Here is a 27968-nt window from a genome sequence, read left to right as displayed (position 1 = left end):
GGTTGCCTCCGTAGGGGTATGTGCAGGAGGCAGCCAATTGATATATCTCTCTCACATTGATATGTCTCTCTCTCTCTCTCTTTCTCTCACCTCCCTTACACTCTCTCTAGAAATCAATGGAAAAAATATCTTCAGGTGAGGAAAATGAATGAATGAATAAATAAATGGATCCTTTGCTTAGCGCATTAGTGTATAAGAGTGATTTTTCAATTGGTGAGTTATAAGAGGCACAACTGGTGTGCTGCAAAAATTTTTTTATGTTTTTATTGATTTGAGAGAGAGAGAGGGAGGGAGGGAGAGAAACATCGATTCTGCCTCTAGCGAGCCCTTACTAGATCTCTATCCCATGACCCAAACATGTGCCCTTACCAGGAATCGAACCGGTAACCTTTTGGTACATGGGAGGACACTTGACCAAGTGAGCCACACTGGCCAGGGCTGCCATACAATATTTAAAACATGCAATACCTGCCTATTTAGTGAGCAGCACTGACCTCTTTTCCTTCAGATTGTCAAATAAAAAAATGACAACAGCTAATACAATAGTTGTCTGGTGTGAATGAATCAAATTATTTGTGTGCTGCAGAATTTTAGTAATTAGTTTATGGGTTCCATGAGATGAAAAAGGTTAAAAATTGCTGGTATATAAGATAGATGGATAGACAGACAAAGGACACACACGCATCTGAAAGATTAGTAAGAGCTATTCCTACCTATAACATGTTTAAACTCTGCAAGTACAAATATACTAGGGCGACTTCTCTGTTATTAATATAAAGAAAGTCTAAAAAAATTAAGAAGTAACTTCCCTATTTTTTCAATCACAATACACAAAAGTACATCCCCCTATAAGGGGGCAATGGGGGGGGGAGGGACATATGTAATACTTTAAACAATAAAGATTTTAAAAAATTTTTAATAAAATTAAGAACAAAAACAGTATATCCCAAGAGCTGTAACCAAACTATGTTTTTAATAATCAAAAATTTTTAAAAATAGGCTTTTATTGATTTCAGAGAGAGGAGGGGAGAGGGAAAGAGAAATAGAAACATCAATGATGACAGAGAATCGTTGATCAGCTGCCTCCTGCACGCCCCACACTGGGGATCGAGCCCGAAACCCAGGCATGTGCCCTGACGGGAAATCAAACCAAATAAAACCATGACCTCCTGGTTCATGGGCCGATGCTCAACCACTGAGCCACACCAGCCAGGCCAAACTATTTTCACTATAAACTGACTCAAGTTTTGAGCCACAGGGAACAGAAAAACCCTTCTACTCCTAAACCTAACTATGATTTGCCTAATATAAAAAGTGATTCTAAAATGATTTTAAATAATTTAAAGTGATTTTAAAATTTCAAAATAGAACTGAGCTTTCAGCATGATATCCATGTTCTAGTAATCCCCAAGGTACTTTCTTATGAGCACCGTAGTAACAGTAATCACACACTATTCTGCTGCTTCTTTCTTACAAATATATTTTCTCTTCCAGATTTCCCTTTCAATCCACAGGACTAGAGATGACACTGAAACAGCACCCAACAGGAAAAGGAAGATAGAAAAACTGGATAGGAAAATATATATGTAAACAAAATAAAGAGAAATATATATTATGCATTTTTACATACACACATAAATACTCTCCAATGGGTATTGCTAGATCATGTTTTAGCAAGAGTTAAAAACACATAGGACAAATTAAAAAAACATTCATTACACCATCTAAATATCATCTTTCCAAATATGAATCTGTAACTTTGCTTTGTCTTATGAAAAAGACCTAAAACTGTTTTTATTGTAAAAAGCAACATACCACAATTTCACCAAAGCGCTGGAAAATGTTTCGAAGATCATGGTAAGTAGTGGTTTTTTCAAGGTTGCCAATAAAGAGGGTTCTTGTTGCTTTAGGATGAAATTCATCTATCCTTTCATCCAAAGGGCGAAATTCATTTTCACTTTCTGTTTCTATAAGTGGGATGGGGGCAGAGTAAAAAGAGAAGTGTTTTGATGTGTATTTATATATCACAGGGGGAAATCTACATTTAAGAAAATAAATCTCTGAAACATTGGGCTTGAGACTCATAAAATCTGAAAAATTATACACACCTTCAGAAATAGCTCTTATTAACGCCAAAGCAAAAGAAGAATACAAAGGCTAATGAACTTGTCCCAAAAGTAGAGGGAAGTAACACTTTGATTTTTAAAATAGGAAAGTGGACAGAATTTCTATCTGCAAGTTGATTTGTTGAAAAAATAATCACTTAACACAGAAATATATTTTAAACCCCAGGAAAAATGATAATTTTAGCCTAATCTTAAGTTCCAAAATTATGTTGCAGGCTCTCAATGTGGAGTATAAACTATACGTAAAAGTCGGCTGAAATCAGTCCAGCTTCATTATTTAATTTACTTTCAACATTTTATGAAATACTTAAGATTTTACATTTGTCATACTAATCATAACCAACACAACCCAAATGCCTGTCTCAATGCAGCAAATTTTAGATACAAGAATAATAATTGCATGGTAACGGACTGAAACAACACTTATGAAATATCTTCTTTTGGTGTTGTACAGACCTCAATGACAACTAGAAAAAGACTAAATGACTCTTCAGGTTTCTATTTCTTATGATCAAAAGCCCTTATTTTAATGTCCAATTCCAAGAGGTGCTTGACCTAAAGAAGAAATCAGCTCCATACATTTCAATACAAAACAACATTTATGACAAATCATCCAACAGCAGAATTCCAACCAAGTCTCTATACTCAAATTTGATTGGTTTCAAATATCCCATTAAACAGGTGTTTCATGTTGTCCCATCTTGAAAAGTAGCTTCAGCTTTCCTATGCTTGAAATTAACCAAACTTCTCAAAATCTTCACTGGTAGGTGATTAAAACCCAATTACATCCTGGGTTTTAGGTAAATGTTTTAGATCAGGGGTCCTCAAACTTTTTAAACAGGGGGCCAGTTCACTGTCCCTCAGACCGTTGGAGGGCCGGACTATAGTTTTAAAAAAAAACTATGAACAAATTTCTATGCGCACTGCGGGCCCGGGACGAGTCGGCTGCTAAGCAGGACAGGCAGCGGCACCTGGCAGGCCGGATAAATGTCCTCGGCGGGCCGCATGTGGCCCGCGGGCTGTAGTTTGAGGACCCCTGTAATTTAGATAAAATGCTTTTTTACTGTAAAAATCTCAAACTAGCCCCACCACTTGGATATCAGTTAATCAGCTCTCAATAATGACCCTAAATTAGATCCTCACTACTTATATAAAATCCTCACTAATTATATGTCAGTTCCTCAAAAATAGATGACATTCTAAATATAATTCCAAATGTGTTAAATAAGCACTGCTCTTAACCCAGTAAAACTTAGGGCAGTATCTCAAAACTCGCAGAGAAGTGGGAACATGAAGACATAACCTATAATTCTCTTGAAAAGATAATATTCCTCTGAATTAGTGTTTTATCACAAAATTATGCACATTTTACATTATTCACTCTAACACCTCTGTGCCTGTTTTAATACACAAATAACATTCTTTTCAGGAATATTATTTTTCCTCTTAATTGTCTAATAAAATAAGAAAATGAGCTATGTTTACCTTATAAATTCAAAGCTCAAAGTTTAGTCTTAAAATTCATCTCAGCTACATAATGGGACTGTATAATTTTAACATTTCTATTCATTCCTTTACAAATTTACTCACAAGATGCCTTAAATTAGGGGTTCCCAAACATGCATATGTGAATTCTGAACCAGCAAGCTGGGGTAGAGTCCAAGAGTCTGCATTTTAAACAAGCACTGCAGGTGATTCTAAACTGGAGAGACATTGGCCCAAGCCATGCCTGAGAAGACTTCCTGCCCTACAATAGGCCTTTCAGGTAAGTTCAAGCTAATAAAATGACCCCTTGAGATTCTCAATGGGTCACACTAAGTTACCCCTGCTTTTCTGTCTCTATCTTTAAGGTCATGGAAGATAGAATAACAGATCCAATTGTGCTGGGCATAATGGAAATGAAACTGGTCTAACTAGCCCCTCAAATCCATATAACAAGTAGTTTATTTTCAAATTTAATTCAGGATAATTCTGTTGTTACTCTCCTAGGAACTATTTCCTTATCTCAATCAAGTTAATCCTTTTGGGAAAGCAGGACGCAATAAGGGGCTAAACTCTGCCTTTCAGTCACTCCTGTTAAAAGTCAGCATTTCTGCCCTGGCTGGATAGCTCAATTGGTAAGAGCGTTGTCCTGACATGCAAGGTTGTGGGTTCAATCCCTGGTCAGGGCACATACAAGAAGCAACCAATAAATCAGTCAAAAAAAAAAAAATTTAAGTCAGCATTTCTCCCTTATAGAAACAATAATTTTTACCCTCCCCAACTAAAATAACATAGTTTATTAAGCTGAACAATAAATAAAGCTGGAATAGTGTCCACATTTAGGATACTATGCTGCTGTTTCATAGGCTGGAATACAAATTACACAAATTCCTTTTCTCTTACCTGGCCCTATCCATGCTGTTACTTCAATCTGCATGCCAAAGAAAAGTTTTCCTTTTGATGCAGTCAATGCTTTTTCTTGGTCCTCTTGCTGTCGAAAGAATACCAGGCCATACCTCTCTTCTGAAGCTCCATGTATTTGCACTGAAGTCACCTTTCCAAATTTCTTAAATTCATGGAAAAGGCCATCTTTAAGGCTTGTATCTAAATCCCCAAATAAAAACAAGTTGCTTATTTTTCTAATTTAGTTACAACTCATTAAGTAAACTACTAGATTATTAGCCTGATTTTTTTTTTTTATATATTTTATTGATTTATTACAGAGAGGAACGGAGAGGGATAGAGAGTTAGAAACATCGATGAGAGAGAAACATCGATCAGCTGCCTCCTGCACACCTCCTACTGGGGATGTGCCCGCAACCAAGGTACATGCCCTTGACCGGAATCGAACCCGGGACCCTTCAGTCCGCAGGCCGATGCTCTATCCACTGAGCCAAACCGGTTTCGGCTATTAGCCTGATTTTTAACCTAAGTTTTGTTAGCATTAAAACATTGTTTTCAAACACAATAACTCTAAAAAGCATTTTGGAGATTACTTATAAATTGAGTATTAGAAGACTTATTTATTTAATCTGGAGTATAGTGTAAGAGGAGTTCATTTTGCTATTCCTACTTTTGGTTATGTTTAAAACTTTCACCCAGCTGGTGTGGCTCAGTGATTGAGCATCAACCTATGATCCAGGAGGTCACAGTTCAATTCCTACTCAGGGCACATGCCTGGGTTGCAGGCTCGATCCCCACTGGGGTGCATACAGGAGGTAGCCAAGCAATGATTCTTTTTCATCATTGATCTTTCTATTTCTCTCTCCCTCTCCCTTCCTCATTGATCTATTTCTCCCTTCCTCTCTCAAATCAATAAAAATATTTTTAAAACTTTCATAATAAAAACTTTACATACATGAAAACAACATATATAAAACTTTTAAAGACTTTAAAAAGAAAACCATACTTCTAGCTTCCCAAGCATCGTATCAATGATAAAAATGTGTGGGAAGTGGCATGCAACATCCTAAACAACTTTCAGGCATTTCATAGATGAATCATGCCATATGTGGGTCCTGTGTTAATTTGCTTCATCATAAGAATCAAGATTATATAAAAAGACAAGCCAGTTTTACCCTTGTCTATTCCTAAATTACCAAGTAATCTAAATCAAAAGATCATCAACATTTGTGTCTCAATATCTCTATTCACAAACCTGGTATGCAGATTTCATAGGCTGTTTTATTTTATTTTTTAGAGGAAGGGAGGAGGACAGAGAGATAGAAACATTAATGATGAGAGAGAATCACTGATTGGCTGCCTCATGCATGCCCACACTGGGGATCAAGCCAGCAACCCAGGCATACGCCCTGACCAGGAATCGAACTGTGACGACCTGGTTCATAGTTCGACACTCAACAGCTAAGCCACGCCAGTGGGGCTATAGGCTGTTTTAATAAATAATTTAAGTAATCACTGAAATGCACTTAGCCAAGAAATACTTAGTTTGGTCTTTTCGTTTTGACTATACATATGTTGTTTACATAGGTAATATGCCTAATGTAGGAGTAACAGTATAGTATTGTCAATTTAAAATAACAGGAGTGCCGAAACCGGTTTGGCTCAGTGGATAGAGCGTCGGCCTGTGGACTGAAGGGTCCCGGGTTCGATTCCGGTCAAGGGCATGTACCTTGGTTGCGGGCACATCCCCAGTGGGAGGTGTGCAGGAGGCAGCTGATCGATGTTTCTCTCTCATCTATGTTTCTAGCTCTCTATCCCTCTCTCTTCCTCTCTGTAAAATATCAATAAAATATATTTAAAAATAAAATAAAATAACAGGAGTAAAGGAAAGACTACAGTATAGCTTTTCACTAGACTTTTCCATTATTCATGATTTTCCTCATTTAAACTCTTAATATTTTTAAAAACATATTTCTGTTGATTTCAGAGAGGAAGAGAGAGGCAGAGAGATAGAAACATTAATGATGATGAGAGAGAACCATTGACTGGCTGCCTCCTGCACACCCCTACTGGGGATCAAGCCAGCAACCCAGAATTGAACTGTAACTTCCTGGTTCATAGGTCAACTCTCAATCACTGAGCCATGCCAGCCAGGCAAACTCTTAATTTTTTGAAATGGGCTTTCTATCATAATTTTATGTCTAAAGTTATTTCACATAACATAGGACTCCAGAGCAATATAATAAATCTAACTAAAAATAGTATTTCTACATTTTCATCATACCAAATTTCCCCTAATATTAAAATATTTAATCCAGCCTTGACATTAGGCTGGATTAAATATGTAACAACCTAGACACTACATAAAATTATAACAATCGCTTGCTTTTTCTTACATGGCATTAGATGTTAATGAACCACAAGAACAAAGCTTGTCGTGTGCAGGAGGGGAAGAGTTAGAGGGATGGAGCAAAGTTAAAAAAAAAGAGAGAGAGAGAGAACTCATGGACATGGACAACAATGTAATGATTGGGAGGGGGGAGTGGAGGAAGAGGGCATAGAGGAAATAAATGGTGATGAAAAACAAAATTTTTTTTAAAAGCTTGCTGTGCCCAGCCAGTGTTGCTCAGTGGTTGCACATTGATCCATGAACCAGGAGGTCATGTTTTGATTCTCAGTCAGGGCACATGCTGGGGTTTCTCGCTCAGTCCCCGGTAGGAGGCATGCAGGAGGCAGCCAATCGAAGATACTCTCTCATCGTTTATGTTTCTCTCTCTCTCTCTCTCTCTCTCTCTCTCTCTCCCTTCCTCTCTCTGAAATCAATTTTTTTTAAAACCACCATAAAAAAAAGCTTGTTGTCACAACGAAGTATAGCATTCAAGTTGCTTAGTCTCTCATTCCCCAAAAGCAACAGAGAGAAAAGTATAGTGTTTACCTGTAGAGCGTACTGGAAGATTCTGAACTTTGATCCCAAAACTTTTACGGGGCTCATCTTTTTCCAGGGATGAAAGCAACTGGGAAGTGGGTGCGGGGACGGCTGCAGATTGAACTGACCGGGCTGGAGAGTCATCACTTGAACTACTGCTAGAATCAGTGCTGCAGAAGGGCAAAAAAACTTCAGTGAAAAGAGAAACAAAATACTGTAGCATATAAAACTTCTTAGAATCAACAAGTGGCAACAATTAAAAGGTCTAAACTTTAGGTCTGAGACTTTAGGATGCCCTACCCTCTCCACAACCATTTCATACTGTACCTTCAGAGATAGCAGAAGACAGCAAACAGTGGCCTGACAATGTGGAGGCAAAATAAACAATCTTTTACACTACCACATGCCACCTAAAGGCAAATGTTTCATTCTTGAGTGCAAAATTTGAATAATTTTTCCAAGTAAATAAGACTAATGAACACAATTCACTTAAGGGTCATAATAATAATAGAATAGTGGATATATGAGTTATTGATTCAGAGACAACAATTCAAATCTTAGCTTAGACATACAGCAGGTAACTCTTGGACAAGTCATTTAAGCTCTTACTAAAGCCTCATTTTACACATCTATAAAACAGAAATAATAATAATAGTAGTATCTATCTCATAGTTAGGAATTAAATAAAATAACCCACAGGTTGCCCTGGCTGGCATGGGTCAGTGGTTAGAGCATCGGCACACACACAAAGGGTCTTGGGTTCGATTCCCAGACAAGCAAGGGCACATAGCTGGGTTGCAGGTTCCATCCTCAGCCCCATCCTCACATCAGTGTTTCTTTCTTTCTCTCTCTCTCTCTCTCTCTCTCCCTCCCTCCCTCCCTCCCTCCCTCTTCCTCTCCCTCCTTTCCACTCTTTCTAAATCTAAAAATCAATGGGAAAAATATCCTTGGGTGAGGGTTAACAAAAATAAAATAAAAGTAATAACCCATAGGCTTAGAGAGTTTGGAATATCACAGCTTTCAATAAATGAAGTAGCACTGCTCTATTACTATTATTACTACCGCTACACCTCATGCATAAATTAATTTTTAGGAAAATATAAAGATCCAAAATAATTTCCCAGGTAATTTTAATTTTAAAAAATTTTGAAGGTGTAATAAAGAAATACTATGTAAGTTACTTGAGTCTTACTAGTTTAGGATCTTTGTGGAAAATCAAAGTCAATGAAATTGATTACTCTCTTCAATTTAATACAATCCTCAAATGGGGAGACAATTGAAAGACAAAGAAAAAATATTACCAACATGGTCAGATCAAGAGAGAGATATTTAAGCAAGCTTATTATGCCTAAAAACTAAGTGAGGAATATAAAATTCTCTTTAGGCCCTAGCTAGTTTGGCTCAGTGGATAGAGTGTCAGCCTGTGGACTGAAGGGTCCTAAGTTCGATTCTGGTCAAGGGCACATGCCCAGGTTGCAGGCTCAATCCCCAGTAGGCAGGAGGCAGCTGATCAATGACTCTCATCATTGATGTTTCTCTCTCCCTCTCCCTTGCTCTCTGAAATCAATAAAAATATATTTAAAATAAATAAATAAATAAATAATAAAATTCTCTTCAGTGCTGGATGTGCACGACTGCGGTGGTTTTAAGTTCTTTCATAGCCTTCTCAAATAGATTAATAAAAAGCTATTTACAGGTTTCTGAAATTTTGCTTCATACTCACTCCTTCCTGTTATGGAAGCCTTATCTCTATATAACTCCAGAAGGTTAACCCATTTCTTAAAAATATGTTTTTATTGATTTTAGAGAGAAAGGAAGAGAGAGGGATATAGAGATAGAAACACTGATGAGAGAGAGACATGGATCAGCTGTCTCCTGTACATCCCCCACCTGGGATCAAGCCCACAACCCGGGTATGTGCCCTGACCAGAAAGTAACAGGGTTCATGGGTTGACGCTCAACCACTTAGTCATACCAGCCAGGTGCTTAAACACACTTGGTAGAGGAAAGACTTGATAGTTTTATCATTTGCACTAAGACTACAGCTCTCATATCCAAGACCATCTTTAAGCCAGTCTGATTAATAAATCCAGCCCTGGGATCTGAGACAAATTTGCTACTGCTTTTTTTAAAAAATAAATATTTTAAGAAAACAAGGTGTTATAACTGAGCACTCACACAGCATTTTTATTTAGCTTTCACCTGCTAAGACAAAAAATAAAAATAAAAACTTCATGAGTTTATCAGATCTTTCTGCAGTTTGAAACATAGGGAAATAAACCTATGCCAGTGAGGGCAAAAGGAGATATGTAAGCTCCAAAATACAAACTACTAGGAATAAAAGCCTCCAGACAGAACAAGTCATCCTATAAATGAAAGGGCTTCAATTTTCCCTTCTATATAAAAAATTTTTTCCTGGATCATTCAACAAAGGTAGTGTTACTAGTACTAAGTGAATAGAATACTATATTTTCATTCAAATTAAGGGTTAACAAAATTAATATTCTGTTTTAATACAGGAGAAAATGTTTGTTGTATGTACTAAGTACTTCAACCAATACAAGATTATTCACAAGGCCACCAAATGACTACAGTGTAGAACAGAGGTGGGCAAACTTTTTGACTCGAGGGCCACAATGGGTTCTTAAACTGGACCGGAGGGCCGGAACAAAAGCATGGATGGAGTGTTTGTGTGAACTAATATAAATTCAAAATAAAGGAGCGGAGGGGAGAGCAAGAGAACCCTCCGCTCTTTTGGCTCCGCGGGCCAGATAGAACAGCCGAATGGGCCAGATCCGGCCCGCGGGCCATAGTTTGCCCACAGCTGGTATAGAATGTTATACTTAATTCCAATGAATAAAATAACCATTAAGGAAAACTCTTTAGTAACAATGCTACCAATATTATATACATCAAAATCCCTTAGCAATAGTGAATAAAGAAATAAACAAATGAGCCCTGACCGGTTTGGCTCAGTGGATAGAGCGTCGGCCTGTGGACTGAAGGGTCCCAGGTTCGATTCCGGTCAAGGGCATGTGCCTTGGTTGCGGGCACGTCCCTAGTGCGGGGTGTGCAGGAGGCAGCTGATCGGTGTTTCTCTCTCATCGATGTTTCTAGCTTTCTATTCCTCTCCCTTCCTCTCTGTGAAAAATCAATAAAATACATTATAAAAAAAAAAAAAAAGAAATAAACAAATGAGAGCAAAATTTCTGGCTTTTGATATGATCAATGAGACAACAAAAACAAAGTTCGGTAAAAGTCTGTAATATAAAAATGGAGGAAGCCCGGCCTGTGCGGCTCACTGGTTGAACGTCAATCTATGAACCAGAAGGTCACATTTCGATTCCCAGTCAGAGCACATGCCCAGGTTGCGGGCTCAGTCCTCAATAAGGGGCATGCAGGAGGCAGCCAATAGATGATTCTCTCTCATTACCGATGTTTCCATCTCTCCCTCCCCTTCCTCTCTGAAATCAATAAAAATATATTAACAAAAAGTAATGGAGGAAGGTGATCAATCAACGATAACAATAATTTTTGAGGACAAAATGGTCATAGCCCTAGCTGGTTTTGCTCAGTGAGTAGAGCATCAGCCTGTGGACTGAAGGGTCCCGGGTTTGATTCCGGTCAAGGGTACATGCCTGAGTTGTAGGCTCGATCCCCAGGCAGGGGCGTGCAGGAGACAGCCAATCAATGATTCTCTCTCATCACTGATGTCTCTAGCTCTCTCCCTCTCCCTTCCTCTGATATCAATAAAAAAAATTGTTTTTAAAAAATTGTCATAGATAATAGATTTGCTATAAATATCATCACAATCTTGGTGAATTCCCTGCTACCACACCAATTTTGAAACAAGATGTAAGACTTAACTGGTAGAATTATCTGCTGACCAATCTAAAGTGCTAACTAGAAAGGGGGAAAGGCTTTAAAATGAATTGCCAAATGATAAAATGATATACAACTTTTGAGCCCTGGCCAGGTAGCTCAGTTGGTTAGAGTGTCATCCTTATACACCAAGATTGCATGTTCAATCTCCCGACACTCAACTACTGAGCCACACTGGCCAGGCTGCATAATAATCCTATCTAATAAAGAGGGAGTATGCTAATTAACCATCACACCCTCACAAAGATGGCGGTGCCCACAGCCAATAAGGAGGGAATATGCTAATTGACTGCCATGCCCTCAAAGATGGCAGTGCCCACAGCCATAAGATGGCAGCTGCCCAGCCATCCAGGGCCACCCGAGGCTCAGGTAACCAGGGCCGGCCAAGGCTTGCACTGCCAGCAGTGGCAGCAGCAGAGGTGTGATGGGGGCGTCATCTTCCCCTGATCGCCAAGTCGCCTCCTGCCCCTGAGGGCTCCCAGACTGTGAGAGGGGACAGGCCAGGCTGAGGGACACCCACCCTCCAGTGCATGAATTTTCATGCACTGGGCCTCTAGTCCTATATAATAAAAGGCTAATCTGCAATTGACGACTGCTCGCTATGACACGCACTGACCACCAGGGGGCAGACGCTCAACACAGGAACTGACCCCTGGTGGTCAGTGCACTCCCACAGGGGGAGCGCTGCTCTGCCAGAAGCTGGGCTCATGGCGGGCGAGCGCAGCAGTGATAGTGGGAGCCTCTCACTGGCAGTAAGGAGCAAGGGGTTCCGGACTATGAGAGGAATGTCCGACAGCTGGCTTAGGCCTGCTCCCCATGGGGAGCGAGAGGGCACAGGCCAGGCTGAGGGCACAGGCCGGGCTGCCCCCTGGTGGTCATGCCAGGCTGAAATTTCATGCACCGGGCCTCTAGTTATTGATAATCAAACAGAATATGGGATGCCAGGACTCTCTTAAACACAATTATAGTGTCAAATAATCAACTATTCCTGTCCCTACAGCCATTTTATACACAGAACTACAGTGAACATTTGACTCTTAACATGGAAAATGTCAAGGCACTGGGTATACTAATCTATAAGAATAAAAGCATAATATGGTAATTAGACTGGACATCCTTCTGGACAACCTTCCGATGAAGCTGGGGCTGCAAGGGAAGCCTGGGTCCTGGGTACCAGAGGAAAGCCGGTGCCGGCAGCCAGGGGAAGGAAGGCCTACTCTTGCACGAATTTCATGCATCAGGCCTCTAGTTATAAGATAATTCAGGACTAAATTTGTTCACATATAAGAGTAACATCCAATGGCTGACTTCTATATCTGTATCCCTATAATATTTATAAACATTTGATTATGATAAATATATCAGTTTTTGTTGTTCTTCTTTATTCTTTTTTATCCTCACTGGAGGGTATTTTTCCCATTCATTTTTTGAGAGAGTGGGAGGGAGGGAGTGGGAGAGAAGGGGGAAAAGAGAGACACATCGATGTGAGAGAGAGACATCAATTGGTTGCCTCCTGAACTCGCCCTAACCAGGGCCAGGGATCAAGCCTGCAACCCAGGTACATGCCTTTGACCAGGAATCGAACTCACAACCCTTTGGTGTGTAGGCTGACACTAACCACTGAGAACACTGGCCAGAGCTATGTTGGTTTTTACAACTGGAAGATTAAAAAGCAATTACTCCAATTAAGTAGGGGGAAATCTGGCATAAATGGATTTTTTTTAAGAGGAGCAATTAAAACAACTAGAAAACTTTGCATTTAAAACAGTTAAGAGGATCCATTTATTAAAATCAGATATAATCTCAAGTGACAATTTGCCAAAACCTCTCTTCTCTTCCATCAGGCAGCTAATAATATTTTTTCTCTATATATAATCAATAGTAAGCTTGAGTCAAGAGGGAAAAGATGCAAAATGCAGGTTTTCCATCAGGTTTGGGCAAATCCAAATGTGCCCACTGCCCTTGGTGCGTCCATTAAATGTGGAGGGGAAATCATGTAATTTCATAAATGCAATGTATCCCTACCCCAGGTAAGAATCTCTCTACATCCAATTCTTTTACATGTCCAAATTTTCAAGACAATCCTATCTTTTTAGTGCAGCAGTTCTCTAAATGTGGTTTGAGGACCTATGAGGGTGGGGGCACAAAATCATTTTAAGGGATCTGTAAGGTTCTTCTTATTTCAATTACATATCTATGTGAGGTCAGATTTTCTGTGTAGACTTCACACACATGTATAATCACAGTGTGAATACAACAGTGGTTATGAGAATCTAGGTATCTTATTAAATCAGACATTAAAGAGATTTGCAAAAAAAAAGACAAGACAATGCCACTCATCTCATTATCTTTTTTGTTTTAAAAAATAATTATATACTAGTATATGCCCTGGCCAGTGTGGCTCAGTTGACTGAATGTTGACTCATGCACCAAGAGGGACAGTTCGATTCCTGCCTTGTAGGCTCAATTCCTGGTAGTGAGCATGCAGGAGGCAGCCGACTGATGATGCTCCACTCTCACATCGATGTCAAGTCTCTCCTTCTCCCTTCTTCTCTTTAAAAACCAATACAAATATATTTTTAAATGGTTATATCATACCAGCTAGAGATCTAAAATTAAAATTGATTAGGGAAGTTCCTCCCCAGATGCAGACAACATCTTAAAAAGGACAGCTCTCCCAAGATTATGGATAAAGATCTTCATCTCCATATGGAATTTTTATTCCTTTTGCTTTCACTACTTGCTTGTTTTGTTAATGCACAGGTAGACAATGCTCCTTAACTCTGGCAACTATCACTGAACCTACCACTAAGGCCATAGCTGCACAACTAAAGTCTCTAGAATTTCTTGCCAAAGTGGTTTTATATAATAGAATTGCTTTAGATTACTTATTAGCTGAACAAGCCATAAATCTGTGCCATAAGCAAATACCTGAATCAACACCTTTGGTACTGTAGCAAACAAGAAACTTAATGAACAAGCTAAAACAGGTTGATGCTCCTTCAGGTACATTCTTTGATTTATTTGATACCAACTGGTTTGATTCACAGGAAACCCTGACAAAGGAACATACTTGTCTCTTGGTATTATCCAACTAATAAGTCATCACTGTATATGCCTGGTGGGCTATATCCTCTCAAAGGTCTGAGTTTCACAAGAAGACAAAAATTTCAACAACTTAACTAATAGTGAACAAGAGTGGCAGTAATATCAATTTTTAGTTATTATTTCACGTATGAGAAAATGACCAAAAAGGGGAGTTCTTAAATTAAGCATGGAGACCATTAGACTGAGGTGGTTCTAATACCTTAGCAGCCTATGTAAGCAAATCAAAACCTAAGACTGTAAATGCCTCAAGGTTAAGATATCAAACCTATGGATAGCCAATCACAAACGGCTTATTAGAACTTTCCAAATTAGGCAGCCACTTATGCTATAACCAAACAAATAATTTTCTTGCTTTGCTTCCACCTTTCTCTATAAAACTCTATCCCCTATATACTGTTGGTAGAATGTTGTAATCACTTCTGCTTTGGCACTGCCCAATTCAAATCAAGTTTTGATCAAATAAACTATTAAAATTTAAAAAAGAGTCATGCCAAATAAATTAAATAAAAATTTCAACCTAAGAGTTTTAATTTCTGCCCTGGCTGGTGTGGCTCAGTTGGTTGAGCTTCATCCCATGCACAAAGAGGTCGCCATTCCAGGGTTGTAGGCTTGATCCTCAGTAGGGGGACTGCAGGAGGTAGCTGATCAATGGTTCTGTTATTGATGTTTCTCTCTCTCTCTCCCCCTCTCCTTTTCTCCCCCTCTCTCTCAAATCAATAAAAATGTATTTTTTTTTAAAGTTTTAATTTCTAGCTATGGCCGAGTGGCTCAGTTGGTTAGAGTATTGTTCTGATACGCCAAGGTTGAGGGTTCCATCCCTGGTGAGAGCACATACAAGAATCAACCAACGAATGCATAAATAAGTGGAACAACAAATCAATGTTTCTCTCTCTCCCTAAAAAATCAATAAAATAGGTTTTTTTTACGTTTTAGTTTCTAATATGGTAAATGTCAATAGATATTACCTAAAATAAATAAGAACTCAATAATTTAAGAATATAAGTAAAAAAAATAATAATAATAATATAAGTGTCCTGAGCCTAGAAAGTTACAAAGCAAACCACCAGTTTGTAGACAGCCTGATGTGATTCCAATTCCATTTTCAACTCTGCCACTTGTGATGTAACCTGGACTAAGGCTCCGTGTTTCATAAGAAAACTAAAGGCCCGGTGCACGAAAATTCATGCACTAGAGGGGGGAGGTGTCCCTCAGCCTAACCTGCCCCCTCTCACAGTCCGGGAGCCCTCAGGGGCAGGAGGTAACCAGGCAATCAGGGAAGGCAATGCCCCCATCACACCTCTGCTGCTGCCACTGCCAGCAGCGCCTCAGCCGGCCCGGGTTACCTGAGCCTCAGGCTGCCCTGGGCGGCTGAGGGGACTGGGGGACTCCAGAGGCAGGGGTGTGGAACAGCCGGGCCCGCCTGGCTGTGCCACATGCCTGCTGCCCTGGCAGGGCTGAGGGGACTGGGCGCCACCATCTTTGAGGGTGTGACAGTCAATTAGCATATTCCCTCCTTATTGGCTGTGGGTGCCGCCATATTTGTGAGGGCATGACAGTCAATTAGCATAATTCCCTCTTTATTAGATAGGATGAAAAAGGAAATACTCAACTGTGTGGTCTAGTAAGGCACCTCATTTTGCCTCTCTAAACTTAATTTCCCTAGTGGGTTACCAGATTTCATGACCTTCCTTCAAAGGTCCTGCTAACTCTAGGGTTCTCTGACTCTCCACCTACCTCGCACCTACCATCCATTTCTCAAGTGAGGAATGTGGATTTTATCCATTTTACTTATAGGATAAAATCCACATTCTCATCGAGAGAGAAGATCTTTTACAGCATAACCCCAAACTAATTTACTAGCTGCTCCTTCTCATTCCTTTGTCATGACCCTGTTACCCTATCCACTAATGTTATGATCTATCCACACAAGAACATTAAACCAGATTCTAATCAGGTACCTTTTTAAAAATTATTAGATATAAGTCCTTGGTTAAATTTACTTCCTCTCTAATCCTTAATTTTCTTATATGTAAATGGTGATAACACCTACCACTTGTGAAGGGCTGTGGTGAGTTATGACTATAAAATGCTTATTAGTACCCTGCCTAGCATATAACAAACATGAGAGCTCTTGTCCAAACCTATTCCTGCTGAAGGCATCTTTCTGTCCATCCTTGCCTGCCTTAACTTCAAGGAATTAGTTCTAATGTTAACCTCCTGTTCTGTAGCTGTTCCTGACATCCACACCCCACCTACAGCAATCATTGGTTTCTTAGCTATATATTCCGGAGCCTCATTTACTACAGTGTCTACCTCAAATCTCTTCACTCTGTATCATAGCTACTCATTTGAAAGCTCAACACTGGATTCATCTTTGTAAACACAGAGGCTGATATGGTGTCTGATATGTAATGGAGATACCTCCAAGAAATCATTGACTTGAATTGTGCAAGCAATTGAAACCAATGCCCTGAAAAGTACACCAAGCTCAGTAAAATAAAGGCATTAACTAAGGTCAGTATCTAAGCATGAAATGAAAACTACAAAGTATTTCTTCTTCAATTACTAATTGTCAAGAAATATAATGACTTCTAACTAAGGTCCTAGAACTATAACTGAGACATATTAATAAGCTGACTAAAAAAATCACTGATATCTATAAAAACAAAATCACTTCATGGATCCTGTTATCTAGAACTTTGTGGAAGAGGATTTAAACACATAAACAACAAAAAAGAACCATTTTCTAGGATGGAAGCAAAAGCACAATTAAAATATATTTAACCCCCCACCCCAAATTAAATGTCTAACCAAGTCCAGAGTCTTTGGATACACTATTCTCTTTCATTCACAAATCCTATCATTGGAATACCTACCTACATCAGTAGCTCTTAATAGGGGTGATTGCTCCCCAATGGACATTTTTGGCTGTCACAACTGTGAGTGGGGGTGAGGCTTACTGCCATCTAGTGAATAGAGGCCAGGGGTGCTGCTAAACATCCTACAATGTACTGGACAGTCCTCACAACAAAAAAATTCTCTGGCCTCAAATGTCAATTAGTGCCAAAGATGACACCTACATTATTTCCTTGACTGCTTTCCCAACATGAAAACCCAACCTGCTCATTTTAAGTGGCAATTCAAACATGAGACCCTTAAAGTGACCGTTCTTCCTTATTAGTAATGTACTACTTCATAAAAATCTTTGAATAACTCCGAAACTCAGGGGAAAAGAGTGAAAAAAAAATCCACTTGTGAAAGTTACACTCAAGAACTGTTTTATAATTTTCAACAAATTACGGGTGAAATAGTCAGTAATGCTACTCCTATTCTAGTAAGGTTTACATCAATGAAAAGTATTCCATTCATATTCAAGTAGTGCTTAGCACAATAACAGCTTTCTTTACTCTCAACACAGGGATTTAAGGTGGTAGTTTAGAATCACAATTTTTTCCTCACCAAAGTACCATGTTTAGAAAAAATTAGTAAAACTTCTATTTTGCAAAAAGAGCTTAATGGGTTTTTTTTTTTTGTTTGTTTTATAACGTTAAGACATTTTAAATTTACACCAAAAATGTTTTAGTTTCGATTTTGATCAGGACACATACCCACGTTGCTGGTTCAAATCCCCAGTTGGGGCATGTACAGGAGGCAACAGATTCATGTTTCTAACAGTGATGTTTCTCTCTCTCTCTCTCTCTGTGCCCCTCTCTCCCTCCCTCCCTCCCCCCTCTTCCTTTCCCTTTTCTCCCAAATCAATTTTTTTAAAAAATAACAACAAAAACACCACACATATCCTTGGGTATTTAAAAAGAAAAAAGAAGATATGACTCAATAGCCAAAAAAACCCCCACAAAAACAAACCAGATGCAAATGGGCACCTTTGAACTTGAACAGACATTTCTCCAAAGAAAATATACAAATGGCCCAAAACACACACAAAAAGATGCTCAACATGAATACTTGTTAGGGAAATTTAAATAAAAACCACGAGATACCATTTCACACTGAGGATGGCTACTATCAAAAAACAGAATATAACAAGTATGTAAAGAAACTGGATTCCTTGTGCATTGCTGGCAGGACAGTAAAATGGAAACAGTATAGCAGTTCCTCAAAAAATTAGAAGCACCATATGATTTAGTAATTCCACTTCTGAGTACATAACAAAAAGAACTGAAAGCAGGAACTGGAATAGACAATTGCACACCCACATTCATAGCATGTGTAATAGCCAAAAGGTAGAAACAACCCAAGTAGCCATCAACAGATGACTGCATAAACAAAATGTGGTATCAACATACAGTGGAATATTAATCAGCCTTTAAAAGTAGAAGGAAATCCTGACATATGCTACAAAAGTTGGATGAATCTTGAGTATATTATGCTAAGTGAAATAAGCCAATCACAAAAGGACAAATACTGTATGATTCAATTTATATGAGGTAACTAAATAGTCAAATTATACAGACAGAAAGTCAAATGTTGGCTGCTAAGGGTTTGGGGAAGAGAATGGAGAGTTGTTAAATGGATACAGACAGCATCAGTTTGGAAAGATGAAAAGGTTCTGGGGACGGATGGTGGTGATGGTTGCACAACAATGTGAATGTACTTAAAATCACTGAACTATATACTTAAAAAATGGTTAATTGTGTGTTATTTTAACACACACACACATACACACAAAGATGACCGAAGATGCAAAATATAAAGTGAGTGATTCTTTGTTTCTTAGGAAAAGATGAGAGATTCCAAACCAGTCAATGTAACAGGCAGGCTACCTGCTGCTTTGTCTCAATGAGGTTCTACTGAATCAACTGGTCTCTCAACCCAATTTACCCAGGTAAAGTTCCTCAGAAATGATTCAGCTCTAACTGGTGATTCTCCAAGTATTACAAAAGATATGGGAAAGCACTACAGGACTCAAATGTATAAATGACAAATTAGATCTTCAGGGCCGAAGTTAATGAAAAGTGGTCTAAATTCTTCAAATTTAGTATAACTATTGAGAAAAACTGTATTAAAAAGAAAAAAACGTATTTTTATTATATTCCCAATACTTTAATTTCTATTTTGTTTTGGTCCACAGATTTCTTCTATCATTAGAAACTACAAAGACTTCTAATGGAAAAGATCGATTTTTTAAAATCTATTTTTTGGTTATTGTTGTTATCCTTACCCAAGGATATTTTTTCCATTGATTTTTAGAGAGAGTAGAAGGGAGTGAGGAGGGAGGGAGGGAGGGAACTTTTTTAAAAATTAACTGAATTAACAGAGTGAAACTGACAAAAGAGAAAAGCTTTCTCTTATTAGACAAAGGTAGAGGCAGAGAGAGAATTATAATCCATCAGCAATAATTTTTCTTTTTGCTGTCATCAGCTTTTATTGCTGATATACAAAATTAATTTATTTCCTAAGGATTTCTAAGTACAGTAGAAAATCTAGACTTCAGAAATTATCTTTTTCTTGAGTTCTAGTTTCCATCTAGCTTTCACCTCTAAGTATTTTAAATTATCAAACATTTCTAAACCTTAGGTACTGGCTCTACTTTATAGTTAGGTAAGATTAAGAGAAAATAGGTTTAGTGTTCATGGTCACCAAAGTAGTGGTAAATTCAACCACAGTAATTAAAATAGTTGGTTCTATTTCTCTTCCTAGTCTGAAGTCCAATGGTTTATATAAATGGGAAAAACAAAATTAGTAAAGACTACTTTTTTCCCTTTAAATATATATATATATATACACACACATATACATATACATATATATATATATATATATATATATATATATATATATATATATATATATATATATATTAGAGGCCCAATGCATGAGGATTCGTGCAAGAATGGGCCTTCCTTCCCCTGGCTGCTGGCACCACCTTTGCTCTGGCCCAGAGCCGCCTTTCCTCCTTCCCACACTGCCCAGAGGCCTGGAGCAGCACCTGCATATGCAAATTAACCCGCCATCTTTGTTGGCTGGTGGGCGTCGCAAAGGTATGGTCAATTTGCATCTTACTCTTTTATTAGTGTAGATATATTGATTTCAAAGAGGAAGGGAGAGGGAGAGAGAGAAACATCAATGATGAGAGAATCAACGATCGTCTTGCCTTCTATACGCCCCTACTGAGGATCAAGCCCACAACCCAGGCATGTGCCCTGACCAGGAACCGAACCTCACCCTCCTGGTTCATAGGTCCATGCTCAACCACTGGGCCACGCTGGCCGGGCTAAACATTATTTTTTTTAATATGTTTTTATTGATTTTAGAGAGAGAAAGGAACACAGAGAGAGAAACATTGATAGATCGGTTGCCTCCTGCATGCCCCCTACTGGGGATAGAGCCCACAACCCAGGCATGTGTCCTGACTGGGAATTGAACTGATGACCTTTTGTTGCATGGGATAATGCTCAAACAACCGAGCCATACCAGCCAGGGCTAAAGACTACTATTTGTTTTATTTATTTGTTTGTTTGTTAGTTTGTTTATTTTTAAATCCTCATCCAAGGATATTTTTCCATTGATTTTTAGAGAGTGGAAGAGAGAGGAAAAGACAGAGGAAAATCAATGTGAGAGAAACACATGGACTGGTTGCCTCCTGACCAGGGCCCAGGCCGGGAAGGAGCCTGCAACCAAGGTAAGTGCCCTTGACCAGAATCAAACCCAGGACCCTTCAGTCCACAGGTCGATGTTCTATCCAGTGAGCCAAACTGGCTAGGACAAGACTACTTTTTAAAGGGTATCTTATTTTGACAGAGAATAACCATTAAAATTGAGCTTAAAGCCCAGTCTATATGGCTCAGTGGTTGAGCATCAACCTATGAACCATGAGATCACGATTTGATTTCTGGTCAGGGCACATGCCAGCTTGATCCCGTGTGGGGTGTGCAGGAGGCAAGCCGATCAATGATTCTTTCTCACCATTAATGTTTCTATCTCTCTCACCCTCTCCCTTCCTCTCTGAAATCAATAAAAACGTATTTTAAAAAATAAAGAATAAAAATAATAAAATTAAGCTTAAATATGCTACATGAAGTTAACCTGCTCACAAAAGATTAAGTACAAGTAACTGTTTGGGATGCAATTACAGTGCAGTTTATGTTTTTAAGCTTATCACAGTCTTTGGGTGGGGTTAAAAAAAAAGGAATATGGAAATAGTTAATCCACAGGATGATCGGCTGGATAATTAAAGCCAACACCCCAAAACCTTAAGTAGTATATTATTCAGTCTTAAAAAGAAAAAATAAAATTCTGCCTGGCCAATGTGGCTCAGTTGGTTGGAGCATCATCCCATATACCAAAAGGTGTTGGGTTCGATTCCAATCAGGGCACACACCCAAGTTGTGGATTTGATCCCCAGTCGGGGTGCATACAGGAGGCAACTGATGGATGTTTCTCTCTCACATCAATATTTCTCTTTCTCTCTTTCTCCCTCTCTCTCTCCCCCCCCCACTTCCCACCTTTCCTCCCTCTCTCTAAAATCTATAAAAAACATATCCTCAGGTGAGGATTAAAAAAAAAAAGGAAAAGAATTCTGACATTTGCTATAGCATGGATGAATCTTTTATGCTAAATGAAATAAGCCAGATACAAAAGGACAAATATTGTATAATTCCATTTATGATATACCTAGAGTAGTCAAGTTCATAGACAGAACATAGAAGGGGTGGCTACCAGGGACTGGGGGATAGAAGAATGGAAAGTTGTTTAATGAATGCAGTGTCAGTCTAGGACAGTGGTGGGCAAACTGCGGCTCGCGAGCCACATGCGGCTCTTTGGCCCCTTGAGTGTGGCTCTTCCACAAAATACCACATGCAGGCGCGCAAGTACAGTGCGATTGAAACTTCGTGGCCCATGCACAGAAGTTGATTTTCGGCTCTCCAAAGAAATTTCAATTGTTGTACTATTGATATTTGGCTCTGTTGACTAATGAGTTTGCCAACCACTGGTCTAGGAAGATGAAAAAGTTCTGGAAATAGCTGGTAATGATAGTTAGACAACAAAGTAAATGTACTTAATGTCACTAACTGTACACTTTAAAAAAGTAAAAATAGTAACTTTTATGTTATGTATATTTTGTCACAATTTTTTTACATGAAGCCTTACAAGTTTTAGCATTAAAAACACAATATGGTGGTTTCAAAACATATTATTCTAATAACAATAGCAAAAATGAAAAGAGACTATGCTCTTGTTAATCTATTACTAAGAATACTGAGGCTTATTTTCTGGTGGGCTTTATGGAGCCCTAAAATCCCCTAATTAGCTTTAAGAACGATACAATTTTGAACTAAGAGAGACCTAGTCACAAAGTGCTACATATCATTTAAGTTCAAATTTTGGGGGAACAGATATGTGATCAGATTTTGCTACAGACAGATTTGCTAAGAACAAAATTCATGGTGAAAAATTATTTTTCTACATATTCTGCGTCCAAAAGAACCTTGGCCCAGAGTACTTGTATTTTTTATTTGTTTTTTAAATATGAAATGCTTTACATATTTGAATGTCATTCCTGCACAGGGGCTACTAGTATACTAATCTTCTCTGTATCATTCCAATTTTAGTATATGTGCTGCCAAAGCAAGAACAGCCCAGAGTACTTTTAGTATAAATTCCAAAGAGCCTGGGCCCACAGAGTCATTACAGTCTTAGCAATCTCTAAGACTCAGAAAACCTGCTACTCAAATAACTCAAAGCAAAAAGCATCAAACACATGCTCTCTGAAAGTAATAAGCAGATATAACAACTCTGCCTAAGGAACAAGAAATCCTTCTGTGTAGCAGCACAGCCTTTTGAACATCTATGGGATGCCTTACTCCAGGGACAAACTAAGGAGAAAACTAAACTGTCAGTTATAACACAGTGAGATTTTTTCATCCCTTTAACTGAACAGGGTATACAAAACCATATGTATCTCTTGTCATGAACAATAAAATGTCTCAAAGACTTAAACCGCCCTGGCTGGCATGGTTCAGTAGTTATAGCATCAGCCAGAGCACCGAAGGGTCAAGGGCATGTACTTGGGTTGCAGGTCCCATCCCCTGGTGGAGGCAAGTGCAGGAAGCAACCAACCGATGTGTATCTTTCACACTGATGTTTCTCTCTCTCTCTCTCTTTCTCTCTCTCTCTCTCTCTCTCTCTCTTCCCCCCCTCCCTTCCTTCTACTCTAAAAATCAATGAAAAATAAATTAATTAATATCAATGGAAAAAAATCCTCATATGAGGATTAACAAAAAATAATTTTTTAAAAAGGCTTAAACCAAGAAAGCATACAGATCAAGTGAAAACATGTTATTTTATTCCAAATGGTTACCTACAACTGCTATAGCCTTTACCAAACCCACAAATAAATTTGAACTTTGAGTTTGCCTTTTTCCAATTTAATTTTAGTGCTAATTCATCTTCTTCCTATTCAGAGTTTTTAAAAAGTTTGCTATTTTCCACTTCTGAACTCTCTATTAAGGAAGTGCCAGACCCAAGAGGTTATAAGGACAACAAACTCCCTATAAGGAAGTCTAAAGCCATCTACTATGTAGTGAACTTGTTTATTTATTTGTAAAAGACTTCAAATTACTAAGAAACTCCAACCTAAAATCCTTCTGCTTAAACAACTCCTTTGCAGTTTCTTCCAAAGGAAACAAACACAAAGCTACAGTCCAAATAGTTCTAACCACCATATGACACAGAACATTCACCAGGCTAGTCTGACCCTCCCTTCACCATTGAAAATAACATTCAAAGGATCATATTGGTTATAAAAATCATGTCTAGAAGCCAGGTGTCTATTAAGTGTGTGTCTTATTCTAATTACAACATCAGAATTCCACTGTATGTTACCAGACACATTTTAAACCTCTATCGATCCCCAGTGCGGGGGGTGTGCAGGAGGCAGCCAATCAATGATTCTCTTTCATCATTGATGTTTCTATCTCTCTCCTTCCTACCTCTCTAAAAATCAATTTAAAAATATTAAAAAATAAAAATACCACATTTTCCTTGATTTCTGTGCATAGATGATTCCTTGTTCAGGGCAAAATGATACCATGGCTTCTGAGAATGCCCACAGAAAGCCTCCAAGTGAAAACAACCCAAAAAAGATAAAAGAGAAGAGCATCATCGAACTGCTGAGTAAACTTTTACCATAAGTAAAAAATACTAACAGAGGTTTCAATCTCATACCAAAAATTTAAAACATAAGCAAGGCTGTGGAAATTTACATTTTCTATATAACCCTGGCATCCAGAAGGACAAAAAATAAATGTACTTATTTGTAGCTTTAATATTTCTTTCTTTTTTTATTTTTATTTTAAATATACTAGAGGCCCAGTGCACGGATTCGTGCACCAGTGGGGTCCCTCGGCCTGGCCTGCAACTAGAGTGTTTGTTTCCCCCACACGCCCTGACCAGGCTGGGGATCAAACCTGCATCCTAGACACATGCCCTTTACTGAGAATGGAATCTAAGATCCTTTGGTGTATAGGCTAACACTCTAACCACTCCTCAGTGGTTGGGACCTGTGGCTTTAATATATCTTAGTGACTTCTGGGTATTCTCAGATCAAGAATTAGGTCATGTTTAATCACTTAACTCCCTTTTTTCTCAAAGAGGCAAACTATGAAAGAGGCTAAAAATTTGTAATTGAGGCACAGTATTGTTTTTTAAGAATTTATTTCCAAGTCAAAAAAATGCAATTGGGCATAGTATTTTTAATTTTAAAAGTTGTTATTTGAGGCTTTAATCTGGATTACTTTTTGTTAATTTTTAAAGCAATGTTTAGAAAAATTACATCAAGATTAAATTAGCCCTGGCCAGTGTGGCTCAGTTAGTTGGAGCATCATCCCATAGACCAAAATGTGGATGATTCAATTCCCAGGCAGGTCACATAGCCAGGTTTCGGGTTCAATCCCAGTCTGGGTGTGTATGGGAGACAACGGATCTATGTTTATCTCTCTCACTGATGTTTCTCTCTCTCTTCTCTCCCTTCCTCTCTCTGAAATCAGTCAAAATTACCCTAGCTAGCTCTAGCTGGTTTGGCTCAGTGGATAGAGCATCAGCCTTCGGACTGAAGGGTCCCAGGTTCGATTCCAGTCAAGGGCACATGCCCAGGGTTTCGGGCTTGATCTCCAGTAGGGGACGTGCAGAAGGTAGCCAATCAATGATTCTCTCTCATCATTGATGTTTCTATCTCTCTTTCCTTCTCCCTTCCTCTCTGAAATCAATAAAGACATATTTTTAAAAAAAATTATCCTAGCCAGTTTTGCTCTGTGGATAGAACGTCGGCCTGTGGACTGAAGGGTCTCAGGTTTGATTCCGGTCAAGGGCACATGCCCCAATTATGGGCTCGATCCCCAGTAGGGGGTGTGCAGGAGGCAGCTGATCAATGATTCTCTGTCATCATTGATGTTTCTATCTCTCTCTCCTGCTCCCTTCCTCTCTGAAATCAATAAAAATATATTTTAAAAAGTAAAATAGAATCAGTCAGAATTTTTTTAATTTAGAAAAAAATATTAATTAAAATTCACAAGATACCAGGTCACAAGTTTACTCTATTTTTATTTCTTCTACTTGTCAATCAAATCAAATAAACCCAGCAAAACCCACGTATAAAGAAAAGGGCTATGAGAGAGAGAGTTCTTTACTTTAGACTGACTTAACTATAAGCAAGTTCCTGGGGAACTTTGGTAATCCTATATAATAAGAGAGGAATATGCTAATTATCCGTTACGCCCTGAGGCGTAACCACAGGATCACGGATCTGCAGGAGGGTGGGGCAGCGAGCTACAAGTGGGCGGGTGGCAGAGAGCTACAGGAGGGGGCAGGGCAGCAAGCTATGGGGTGGGGGAGTTACAGGAGGAGAGCAGTGACCTACTGTGCATGGATTCGTGGGCAGGGCTACTAGTTAATTAACAAAATAACATTCTGGTCAAATTCTTTATCACCGAATACAGACCATGTCGTGATGTACCCAAATAGTGGTATGGCAGAAGCTGGTTTTCAAGCCTTAGGTACTAAAAGGCAGATTAAAAGTTATAGTTACATGACCTAACCCGTTTGGCTCAGTGGGTAGAGCGTCGGCCTGTGGACTGAAGGGTCCCAGGTTCGATTCCGGTCAAGGGCATGTACCTGGGTTGCGGGCACATCCCCAGTAGGGGGCGTGCAAGAGGCAGCTGATCGATGTCTCTCTCTCATCGATGTTTCTAACTCTCTATCCCTCTCTCTTCCTCTCTGTAAAAAAATCAATAAAATATATAAAAAACAAACAAAAAAAAAGTTATAGTTACAGCAAGTGAGTAATAAGAAAAGACATATTGAAAATAATGAGAATTGTGGGGTGGGGGGGGGGGCAATGGTAAGATATGTACACATATACCTTAATAAAAATTTGGAAAAAAAAAAAAAAAGAATAAAGAAAAAAAAAAAAAGAAAAGAATGAGAATTTGCCCTGGCCAGTGTTGCTCATTTGTTAGAGCGTCGGCTCGTACACCAAAGGGTCTTAGGTTCCATTCCCACTCAGGGGCATGTACCTGGGTTGCAGATTTGATCCCCAGCCTGGTCCAGGCGCATGGGGGAAGAAACCAATTGATGTAGCTCTCTCACACATCGATGTTTCTCCCTTCCCCACTCCTTTCCACTCTATCTAAAAGCAATGAAAAAATATCCTCAGGTAAGGATTTTTTTTTTAATTTTTTAAGAAAAGAATGAGAATTCACACCAGCATTCTAGTCTCCAGCTCCTTACTGTGTCTGAAATACCTCCTCCCTAGGAACAAACCTGGATTAACTGGCAGCTAATTCCAGCTGCTCCTCCCTGCAGGCTGCCCAGTTGCAGCACAGAAGCTGGGACAGAAACTCTGACAGAATAAGAAAGCCTCTGGAATGTGGCAAGCAGCCAACTTAAACTGGACGATTCCAGTTTAGGCTGGTTGAGTCACAAACAAGCAGTTCCTAGCTTTCCCCACAATATTTAGACACCCTGGCTGCCCAGGCAGCACACAATGAATTCTCCTCATTTGCTCTCAGAGCTAAGTCTACCTTGTTCTCATCTCCCTAGCAGTAGAGAGCAGGGTTCCTAATTTAAGAGTAAATATGAGTGACTCCAACACTTGTTTCCAAAACTGACTGCCTATTCCATATAACTCTAACATTGATAACACCTACACCTGTACTTGACAAAAAAGGAAAACCATAAATGAAATTGATCTATTTATAGATCTCAATAATATAAGTTAAGTCCACCAGAGCAATTAGAAGCAAACACTTCAGCCAGGCCCATGTGGCCAAGTGGTTGAGTATCGACCTATGAACCAGGTGGTTACATTTAGATTCCCAGTCAGAGCACATGCCCAGGTTGCAGGCTCATCCCTAGTAGGGAACGCACAGGAGGCAGCCAATCAATGATTATCTCTTATCATTGATGTTTCTCTCTCTCCCTTACTCTATGAAATCAATGATTAAAAAAAATGTTTTTAAAGAAGCAAACACTTCCATTTTCCATATTTAGAAAAGGCTTGTCTATAGGTTGAGTATACTAGTAGC

The 27968-nt window shown here is 38.9% G+C and overlaps 1 protein-coding gene across 3 annotated transcripts in view; it reads right to left on the bottom strand.

The window, feature by feature from the left end:
- SPEN (spen family transcriptional repressor) overlaps positions 1–27968 on the bottom strand; it is an 88150-nt gene that overhangs the window by 21705 nt on the left and 38477 nt on the right. For all 3 annotated transcript variants that reach the window (XM_080657594.1, XM_080657596.1, XM_080657595.1), the window contains exons 4-6: positions 7447–7607; positions 4512–4712; positions 1816–1967 (exon numbers count right to left, since the gene is read on the bottom strand). In XM_080657594.1, coding sequence (XP_080513720.1) covers positions 1816–1967; positions 4512–4712; positions 7447–7607 — 514 coding nt within the window. The remainder of the gene's footprint in view (positions 1–1815; positions 1968–4511; positions 4713–7446; positions 7608–27968) is intronic.

Source organism: Plecotus auritus, assembly GCF_963455305.1.
Source record: "Plecotus auritus genome assembly, chromosome: 2".
In the NCBI taxonomy this organism is placed as follows: domain Eukaryota; kingdom Metazoa; phylum Chordata; class Mammalia; order Chiroptera; family Vespertilionidae; genus Plecotus; species Plecotus auritus.
The sequence above is the reverse complement of the archived record's forward strand: the minus strand, read 5'-3'. Positions and strand labels throughout refer to the sequence as shown.